The sequence below is a fragment of the Erinaceus europaeus genome, chromosome 10 (genome assembly GCF_950295315.1).
Source record: "Erinaceus europaeus chromosome 10, mEriEur2.1, whole genome shotgun sequence".
Taxonomy (NCBI): domain Eukaryota; kingdom Metazoa; phylum Chordata; class Mammalia; order Eulipotyphla; family Erinaceidae; genus Erinaceus; species Erinaceus europaeus.
In genome coordinates this window covers 27,966,886-27,977,572 of record NC_080171.1, presented here as the reverse complement: position 1 = coordinate 27,977,572, position 10,687 = coordinate 27,966,886, and the positions used below count along the sequence as shown (strand labels likewise).

The window sequence follows — 10,687 nt, the reverse complement described above, 5'->3', positions numbered from 1 at the left end:
AGGTAGGTGTGTGTGCACGCACACACACACACACACACACACACACACACACACACACACACACACACGCACGCGCGCGCGCGCTTGGGGGGTAGGTGGAGACTATAAGCCTGGGGTGGGGATTCTTGGCTTATGGGGTATTGTGGGGCTTGCTGTACCCCCCAAGCCCCTACCCTTTCTCAAGGTCTTCTTCCCGAACCCACTAGCCATGGGGGAAAAATAAAATGAAAGCAACTGGGTTTGAATTGACTTTATTATTTTGTAAATGTGAATTTTACAAAGCGCTTTACAATTAAGATCACATCCCCGTTTGTAACGGATTTCCACCTTACCAAACGCTCTGAGCTCGAAGCCCTGGGTTTCCTGGTCGCTGGATGTTGTTGTTGTCTGAGTTATTGATACAGTGTCAGCCATGGCTACAAAGCAACAGTCTTGATTCTGCTGAGTAGCAGCAGGAAGGAGAGTGAAGAGGCAGGAAGAACAAAACAAAGGTTCCCTCCTTCAAGCAAACAAACAAACAAATAAACAAACAAATGGCTCGCATTTTCTGCGGCAGAAATCTAACTCAGTGGTGCTGTGGAACAAACCTTCCTACATAGCACAGAACAACCTATTTATTTCTAACAGTCATGAGTTACAGTACTAGTTTAACCCCTCAACAGACTCTGGGAAAAAAATCTCCGTTTAAAAAGTCTCTTTGCCCAAACATTCCGTCCAAAGGATGAATGGTCTGTTTGCACCAGTGCCGTCCAAATGTTCAAGTCAAAAATATTTATACATTGTATGCTTAGTTCATTTTTTTTGTCATCTCCTAAAAATAGTATTGCAAGTTTTGGCTTATTTTGACATAAAAATTACAATCATGTGCAAAACACTAACAATGGAAGCGAATGATCAGAATTCAAGCAGGTTGTCCAATCTAAATGCTTTCAATTCTACATAAATTTTTTTTCTTTTTCAAAGAAACAACTCAAACAAAAAACAAAAAGAAAACAAAAACAAAAACAAAAAACAAACAAACCAAAAAAACCTTTGCCATTTTAGAAACATCTTGTACCAAGCCCTAATGATCTCCGGTCCCCAGAGGGTGACATGCACCACTAAGCTGGCTGGCATGATGACAGGGTTATGCAGCAGTGGCATTCTGAAACAGTAGTTAAAGCTCGAGACAGCTATGAGCTCTCAATTCTGTGTTGAGGATTTACCGCTAGTAGAGACAAACAGAGGTTTACTCAGAGTTTTCAGATGGTCAGTGAGCCACAGAACTTTTTCCAACTGCAGCCAGATCACGTCTGTAAAAATAACCTGGCTGCTGAGCATTATAAGCAGTAAGCAGCTGGGGTGGCCACTGGTTGATACTAGAAAGTTCCAGCCACCGTGGTGACAGGTCATTCTGGGCATACCAGTGTCCCAGAGGAGAAGCAGCTTTGGGGCTCCCTGCTGGTCTGGCCAGATAGGAACCAGCCACCATGTTAGCAGCCCCTCCTTCTCACCCAGCTCTCCATTCTGAGGCTCAAGAATGTGTCTTCCTACTGAAGGGGATAAAACTCAGGTATCCAGGTTCACAGTCCCGGGCCTGGGGTGCCAGCAGCAGCAAGACCCCAGGATGGGGCTACAGGCCGTCTACTTGGGGCTTTCTCCTCCCTTGTCTCCTGTCTGTCCACTGCTGCGTTCCTGGTCACATTCAGGGGCAAGGTAAGACAATTAAACCCAATGCAAAGTGAAGCAACCACAGAGGACTCTGGGCAAGACCAGATACAGTGCAGAAAACAAGATAGAATTCAAGTACCGAGGCATGCTGGCCAGGCGGGCAGGGACCTCCTCCCCCCCACCCCTAAGCTCACAGTATCTGTCACATCTCCCGGTCCCTTCTTCTGGACCTTTTGCACTCCTGTCCCAGCTTCCTGCCCACTGGGGAGGGCAGGGGAGGGCAGGAGTGGCTCTGATCCCTGGCCGCTCCCACTGCAGCCCCAGCACAGTCCAGCCCCTTCTCTCCTCCTGAAGGCGCTGATATAACTTAGCTCTATAATAGACTCTATGTAGTATATGCGTATTGCTAATAGTCAAGCTTAGGGATAAAGGTGCGGACATCTCATAAATACTGAGTGGCTCTTTTCTTGGTCTACAGGGGCTGGGTGAGTCAGGAGCTCGCTCAAGGAACAGGGGTTAGTCGGTGTGTAAACAGAGGAGGGGGGAGGGTCTGGTTTTCAAAATTGGTTTTCCTTGGGAAAAAAAAAAATGATCAAAAGATGCTAAGGCACTCTGGAAGGCCCCTCCGAGCCCAGGCCTGCCACCGCCTGCCCCTCAGAACATTCAGGAACATTCAGGACGCGGAGGGAGCGCCCCGGCAGATACAATCATCAGCCCTGCCAGCCTGCAAACACTCCGGCCCCCTGTGTCCACCACATGGGGCACATTAGTGCAAAAACTCAGCCCGGGCCCTCCGGGGGCCGGGAGAGCTCAGAACCCATTCACATTTAAGTAGTATTACAGTTTTACCTATAGCTCTTGCCTTCCTTCCCCAGAACAACAAAACAAGACTGCAGTTACAGAAACGACAAAGGGACAGAGGTCACAGACATTGTGCTGGCCTGAGTGGTGGTCAGGCCTTCTCTGTGTGACTCCTTGTCCCTGCGGGCCAGCGGCAGACTCCCCATTCCTGCCGCAGTGGGGACAGGCCCACTTTGGAGTGGAGAGGGAGAGAGCCCTTCTGTCAGCAGCCGGGACAGGTGGGACTGTCCCGGAAGGTCCCCAGGGATGGTCAAATTAAAGTGCAAATTGGGGAGGAGGGGTGCAGATGAAGGAAACTCCAGAGGGGACAGGGTGGGCTTAGCCTTATCCCCTCTACTACCTAACTGCCAGGGGGTATGGCCACTGCATGGTGGGAGGACCTGATCCAGGTCCAGGTGGGCTCCACCTCTGTCAGGGTCCAAGACAGAAAAAGGGCAGGGGGAAAGCCTGCCTTGGGACTTCGGCAGGGATGGGTGGGCACAGGGACTGTGCCCCCATGGTACCTGGGTCCTCATCCTTTTCTGGATGCCACCAGATCTCTCTGGAATCAGGCATGCTAGGGCCTGCTAGAAAGGCCCAAGGTCTCTTTACTAGGGAAGGAGGAGCCCACATGGGATAGTCTAAGCACCCGAGTAGTCCCACAGTGGGCTCCCCGGGCATAGCTCTGTGGGTGTGGGAGGCAGCTCTGGGGCTCAAGGAAGCTCTGAGCCACCTGCTGGATCTGCACACACACAGGTGGGGGCAGGGGTTAGGCAGAGAGGAAGCAGCTGTTTCTTCCATCTTAGAATAGAGGGGACATATCTAGTCACTTGTAGAGCTGCCCGGGACTTGAAGAAAGTCAGCCCCTGACAGAGATACAACCCTCTCTGGGTCATAGCTCAAAATCTGTATTCCTCATCCCCCCCCAAAAAAAAAAAAAAACAGCAATTATACTTCAAAGTGAGTATTCCAGCCTCAAGGGAACAATTCCCATGGGCTCTTCCTAGCTGCTCCCCCATCATGCCTTCTGGAAGCTGCTCACCTGCTGCTCCCAGGTGCCCTCTACAAGCTGCCAGGCTCAGGCCTATGCCCACCTAAATCCTCAGAGGTGCACACACCCAAGGCTCACAGCACAAAATGGGCGAGTCGGATGCTGAAGGGGTCCACTCCACTTTCCAGGCCACAACCTCCTTCATCACCCACCCCAGACACCTGCCTCCTAAGAGAGTGAGTAGAACCTGGCCCAGGGTGGGGGACTTTCTAAGCCCAAGTAGGTGGCAGGCAGGGACATCCATCCCTCCCCTTCACCACCCCCCCCACCCCCCAGCTTTTTTGCTTATTTGGGTCTGAAAGTTTCCAAAAACATGTATGAAATCTTATCTGAGTTAGATGAAAACAAACCAACAAAGAATCCCAGTGTGGCTGAGGAGGCCAAGGGTTGCAAGGACAGTGGCCCACCCTCAGGATGCCCACGCACAAGACCCAGGCACCTGGGGAACGGAGCTCAGGGCTGGGTCACTGGCCGGGGGTCAAGATGGATGGAGGGGCATGGGCTCTGTGGTTGGCAGATGCCATGGAAGGGTGCTAGGGAGAGGAGGTCTAGCCCAGAAGCCATCTCCACCCACAGAGACCTACAAGGCCCATTGCTGTCCCATCATAGCTGCTCCCACACACACTTAGCACATATACCCCATGTGCTCACACATACCCACATGCACTCATGCACACCTTCATCATATGCAGACTTGTACACACGTCCAGCACACACGTGTTGTGTGCCTACACATGCTCAAATCTGAGCTCACATAAGCTCCACACACACACTTGTACCCTTACACCCCCCCCCCCACACACACACACAACTGGACTCGGCAGGCCTGACCCCCAGGAAGAAGGGAAAAAAGGAGTTTGGCCCTGGGGGTTGAGGCCTATGGCCCCAGAGAGGTGGGCTGGGTCCTGTGGGCTAGAAAGGGGCTCCTGTGCCACAGGCCTCACCAGCCCCTGGCTGTGTCCCCAGGTGGTGGATGGTGGGAGCAGGAAAGCTGGCGGCTCGGGCAGGTTGGATGCCGGGGCATGGGTGGGCCTGTCTCCCTACCCGAGCAGGGGGAGAGGAGCTACCTCTTGGAGACTAACCTGGAGAATATCAAAAAGAAGCCCTGGGACCTTTCTGCCACTCGGTCCCCAGTGGCCTAATCATTTACAGTATAACGAATGCATTTGTTTCCTTCATAAATTTTAAATACAAGCAGAATAAAAATCACATTTTTTTCAGGCAACAGTAGCAGTTCAGTAGGTGAGTGGCTTGATCACATTGTATTAGTAATGCATGCAAGCAGCTAGTACCGTCCCTGCGCCTCTACAAGGTCCCGGGGTAAGAGCCCTCCTGTCTCCGTGTGGCTGCGGGCGTTGGGGGCCGGCTGGAGCTGGCGCTGCCCTGCTCAAAGGGCTGCGGGGGGCTCTGGCCTTCTGAGGGCAGTGGCTCCCCAGGGGCAGCCACCTCCTGGATGACCGAGCCGGCCCCCTCGGCCTCCTCGCAGGCCTTGAAGGTGGGGTTCGAGGCACTCAGGTCAACATTGACAGTATCAGTTCTCAGAGCCACGATGGCGGCGGCGTCACCCCGGCGCTCAGCGAAGATGCGCTGCTCCAGCACCTGGGCTGCAGTGGGCGGAAACTCGGGGTCCAGGGCCACACTGGCCGCCGAGGAGCCCATGACGGTACGGTACATCTCCATGCCCTCGGGCAGCATGGACTTAATCTTGGGCAGCCAGCGCTTGCGGACACGGCGTGCGTTGGTGCACATGTCCGCAGCAATCACATTCATCTCGCTCTCCTTGAAGCTGGGGGCGAAGTTCTGACAGTATACTGCAAGGGTGGGGGTGAGGAGGGCGTGAGAACAGGTCTGGGGCCAAGGAGCAGACCCTCTCCTACCTTAAGGCCTCGGGCTCAGGCAGGCCAAGGCAGAGGTCAGCAATTCACCATTGTCATTAATAAGAACAGCCATGGGGGGGGGGAGGTAGGTGAGAGCTCACATGGGCAAGAACAGGCCTTACCACCTGTGGGACCCAGATACTCCATGTGGGAGCACTCCATGTGGTGCTGGGGGAAGCTTTGATGTTGTGGGGTCTCTTGCTCTCTGTCTGAGTAACTCAACCAGTGCAGGCAAAGCCCCAAGAACAATGGCAAAGGCCTCTGCTCTCTCTCAGCAGACTCCTGATCCAACTCTGCAAACTGTGTGAATTCAGGGAGCCCCCCCACCCCAGGGTCCCTCATGCCTGAATCCCGAGATGGCCAAGCACTGGTGGAAGCTACTCCCCAGTCTCTTTCCGAGCCTACCATTACCCCAATTTTGAGGCCTTAATTATCCCCCCCCAAAAAAAAAAAAAACAAAACTGCAAAGGCCCCTCCTCTTTGCTCTAATAAGGAATTAGCTGCATAAGAGGGGGCTTCGAAACTTAGAAACAACTTAAAAGGGTTTCATGAGTCAAAGGCTTTAAGAGCAGTGCTCACAAGCAGTCCTGGCCCTGATGGGCACTGGTCAACTTCTCCTGAGCCTGGGGGGTTCAGGCACAGGGTGCGGATAGGGGCAGCAGTGGTCTGCATTGAGACGGACCGGCTCCACCCAGGAACGGGAACCAGAGTCGGCCCAGCAGATGGCAGAGGCTCAAAATAACCTCCAAATGTAAATAAGGGGTTTTGTTCAAAAAGGAAAATTAGATCTATTTCACATATTAAAATAGTTTCGCAGCTGAATTCATCATGCTTGGAAACCTACCAAGAACATTAACACCTAGAGACCTGGCTTCTGGGAGCTGCTCTTTTCCTTCCTTTTCCCCCTTGACCCCTCAAAGGCTTGGCACTGGGCCTTGCCCGCCCCAAGACTTTCTCAGGTTGAGCCCCAAACCCCTGGGGGACTTGCCCCACCCCGCCCCAGGCCCTCTTACATTTCACAGCATTCAGGACTCGGCTGTCCAGTGGTTTGCGGCTGGGGTCGCTGGTGGATGATCGGATGCCTGTGCCACAACTGTTGGCCAGAGTGTTCCTGCCCAAGGGACACAGGGGAGGTAGTGAGGCTACTGCATCCACAGGAGGGGCCTTCCCTGGCCATCTACTGGTGTAGAGAGGAGTTAAAAGCCCGACAGCGGAGGCCACCCTGCTGTACCCTTGGGTGGCATTTTTCCAGGGGGTCTGGGAGGAGTGAGTCCCAATGTTCTTAAGAGACCTGGTGGAGCAGGTTGCCTCACTCCACTAGGCAAGGTCAGGACTCTTCTGACCTGCTTGCCTAGTGGAGTGAGAGGGTCTCCTCACTGTCTTGGGGGGTGCCATCCCCTGAGAAGTACCAGAAAGACCAGGCCCTTCCCACACCAGTTGTGTCCAGAGGCACCCAGCCAAATGCACACAAAGCCAGAGATCCCTGGTCCCAGTGATGTGATCACAGAGGTGCCCTATTAAAGAAGACTCTGGGCCCCCAGCCGCCCTCCCTGTGGGGCCCCTACCTGTCAAAGAAGGTAGCGAGCAGCCGCCGCAGGAGGACCTTGTGCTTCACCCCCGCGCAGAGGTGGCAGTTCATCAGCTGGCCGCGTGTGATGTAGACCCCAGAGCCTGCAGAGCCCCAATCAGGAAATCAGGTCCTCACTTTCACCCCCAGCACTCTGGGCCATGACCTTCCTGGGAGGCTGCTCAGACCCAAAAAGGGCTGCTCATGGGGTCAAGAGGCATGGGAGAGGGAGGAACTTGGGAGAGCAGCTTCTTTGGATGTGTCACCCCGGCAGACTCCCACACATGCCAGGGACACCCAGGGCTGAGGAAGGTCACTGCAGGCTTTCCTAGCTGTGCTAAGGGCTTGTCACGCGCGTGTGCATGTGCGTGTCCTGGTCACATGCTTCAAAGGGCTGTCTACAAACTACCTTTCTAGCCTCTAGGGATTCCCTAACTTGGCCCATGGGTTGGGTTTGGGAAGCAACCACCTGGCCTCTGGAGCCCTCTTCAAATACCAAAGCACTTTCAGCAATGGTGAGGGAACCAGGGAGGTGGAGAGTGGAGGGAGGGCAGATGGGGGGTGCAAGCCTAGGGGCCCCAGAGCATTAGTGAGCACAGGATTGAGCTGACTGTGGTAAGATCAGTCAGGCCATAGGAGGGCTCCTCAAATAGGAGTGCAGCCCATGGAAAAAAGGCTCCTGGAAGCTGAATTGCACCCTAATTTTACAGAAGAGGAAATGGTGAAAAATGCCACAGGTCATTTACACGCTCCCATGGAGCAGAGGTTTTCAGGAAGCTTTCAGGTCTCACTTGGCCCTTTCTCTTGTTCAGGCTTTATGGATGATACACTGATTCTCATCGGGGAAGAAGACTAGTTTCTTTCTTGAGGAGTGGAGGAAAGAAAGTTGTGAGGACCCTAAACCAGCACTTGCAGGGGCTTCACACCAGTGCTCCAAGAAGTGGGGGAAACCCTGCAGATCCCAGGGATCAGGGCCCAGAAGAAGCTCTGCACACACACCCCTAGCTGCACCTTACCCCAAAATCAAAGATGTGAGAATACCCTTCAGCAGCTTTGCAGAGGGGAAGAGTGAGAGAGTTAGCTCAGGGGGAACCCATGAAGGAAGCTGCCCACTGGGGTGAGGCAGTGGGGTACCAGAGAGAGCCAGAGCCCTCCTGAAGAGGAACTTCCAGGCCATTCTGTCTGGAGGGGTACTGTCAGTAGGGCCCTTTGTCTGGGGCTCCCTTGATGAGCCATGGAAAGAGTACTGGAAAACAGCACGACAGCCCCCAACTAGCCTGGCTAAAAGCCATCAACTTTTCTCTTTCCATTGACGGCTTTAAAGACAGACAAGAAGGGGACAAGATAGCTCACTTGGAGAGTGCATCTGCTTGGTCAGGCACAATGCCTAGGCTGGAGCCTGGCTACTAATGCACTAAAAGAAGTTTCAGTGCTGTGGTCTTTCCCTGTGTAATTTTTTCTTTTGTCTTTCTACTTGAAAAAGCTGGCCTGGACAGTGAAGCCGTGGTGATGAGGTGGGATGGGGGAGAGGAAGGAAAAGGAAGCAGTGGGGTGTAGTAAATCCCAACACTGAGAAGATGAAAATCTCAAAGTCCAACTCCTGATGGGCTTCTGAACCTAACTGAGCTCCCCCCCGCAACCCCCCAGCCCCAGAAGAACCCATTTCTGACTGTGAGCGGCCATCCAGAACCTGAGCTCGTTAGCCCACACATGCAGGATGTGAACACTTAGAGGGCTGGAGGGTTGCTGGGGGTGGGTGGAAGCATAAACTAGACTGCTTGGTTTTCTCTGCGACCTAAATGAAAACACAATTGTGATTGTAGCCCCTGCCAATCAGAAGCTCGACCAGCCCAGGGGATTCAATTAAAATGCTAAATTAATTCAATTGAATAACTCCTCATAATGACACATTCTTCTAAAAGGAAATTAGAGGAAATTTAAGATGTTCTATCTGTTTTTGACTGATTGGTGATGAGTGCATTGTGCATGGCTCTGAGGGTGAAAAAAATACCCCACCACCACCAAATGAGGGCATTTGCATACTGTGAGTGGGTATGGCAGAAGCCATGGCTCACCTGCCACCAGTTCCAGCTTCTCGCCTGGGTCCCCCTCAGAGTAGAGCTTGGGGTGGCAGCGGTACCCAATCTGGCTGATGAGACTGGCGGGCAGGGCCACCAGGTCCCGGCGGATGAGGACACACGAACGGCTCTCCAGTGGCACCGGCTCTGGCTTCTCTTGCACTAGAGACACAAAACCCTGTGGTCTGAGATGGGAAATGGAGCTGGCCCACCAGCTCAGATCCTTTCAGTGCCCACAGTGCCCATTTCTGATTGTGAGTGGCCATTGGGAACCTCAGCTCGTTAGGGAACTGCCCTCTGCTGGGGGGTGACTGAGGTGCAGGCCACCTGCCTGGGCTGGGAATAAACTGCTGAGAATGTGGAGGGCACAAGGAGAGACTGGGAGCCACTGAATCCCTCCCCCAACACCAGCCCCCACCAGTCATTTCCTCCAGTGGCCTGCAGTCTGCCTTTATGTCCGATTTGTTCCATAAATATCTGTCAGTGGTCAAGCCAGATGGTGGCACAGTGGGCAGAGCAGACACCATGTCACCAGTGCTGGTTCCAGCACTCCAGTCATCTGGGAACATTCCCCACAAACCACTGCTGGGAGCAGTCAGGGACCCTGTTCCAAGCAGCCTTGCAACTAAGGGTGTGGGGAAGGGACACCTGCAAAACCATGAGCTCTGCAGAGGTGGCACCCACCTCCCAGACTGCCCGTACTGGCCACATGGTCACAGGGCCTCAGGGGTGAGTCTCTCTCAGCAGGCTGGGGGCTACTTTCTAGTGTTTGTGCTCCCTCTGTCCTTGCTGGGTACCCATCAAGCACTGGGAGGGGGCTACAGGAAGATGCAACTGGTTTGATGTGGGGGGCACCTAGTTGGTGGGGGTGGACAGAGGCCATAGGGAGGCTCTCACAGTGAATGGGACCCGGCCCAGCCCCACCCAGGTCAGCACACCCCACACCCATTAGCACACCCACCCTCCCTGCAGGGGTTGGCACTAAGGCTAACCCTTCACCAGGGTGCCCAGCACATGAAAGATTCAGGCCACCTCCCAGGAGAGCCACCTGCTCCAGGCCAGCTGTCAGCACTGAGCAATCACTGCTGCTCCAGGTGGCCCTGGCTGCACACCTGGCTGAGCACAGAGGGCAGCAGGAAGGGACCCTGGGGCTGGCCCTCCCTCCCTCAGCCTGGAGGGAAGGTCCTCGGGCCCAGTTCTTCTTAACAGCCTGAGTAGCCCCAGGGTAGGGGGGTGCCAGTGGCTTAAAGAATCTACTAGAACTGGAAATTCCAGGGGGGCCAGGCCATCCCCTGGCACCACAGCCCCCTGGGCACCTGATCCTTGGGGTGGGGGTGCGGTAGAAGAACCAGGCTGGGAGAAGCACCAGGCTGCAGCTGTAAAGAGGTCTCAGGAAGAAGGGTGGTGAGGAAGGTCCCGAGCAGAGCCTTCCAGAACCTGGACAACATCAGCATCAGTTAGCCCAAGTTATTGCTGGCACCAAAAGGGGCTGGGGAAAGAGTCAGGGTCACCCAGTCCCTGAAGAATCCACATCCTGGAAACCACAGGGAGGGTCCCTAAGGGAGCAACAAGGTAGAGGAGGGTGCTGAGACGCACCTGCAGCCATATCCCTCCTCCCTTCTTG

The 10,687-nt window shown here is 54.1% G+C and overlaps 1 protein-coding gene across 2 annotated transcripts in view; it reads right to left on the bottom strand.

Moving 5' to 3' along the window:
- Positions 1-235: 235 nt before the first annotated feature.
- NACC2 (NACC family member 2) overlaps positions 236-10,687 on the bottom strand; it is a 75,307-nt gene continuing 64,855 nt past the window's right edge. For both annotated transcript variants that reach the window (XM_060199392.1, XM_007521466.3), the window contains exons 3-6: positions 9,061-9,225; positions 6,984-7,089; positions 6,432-6,529; positions 236-5,352 (exon numbers count right to left, since the gene is read on the bottom strand). In XM_060199392.1, the coding sequence (XP_060055375.1) occupies positions 4,847-5,352; positions 6,432-6,529; positions 6,984-7,089; positions 9,061-9,225 (875 nt within the window). In that variant the 3' untranslated portion in view covers positions 236-4,846. The remainder of the gene's footprint in view (positions 5,353-6,431; positions 6,530-6,983; positions 7,090-9,060; positions 9,226-10,687) is intronic.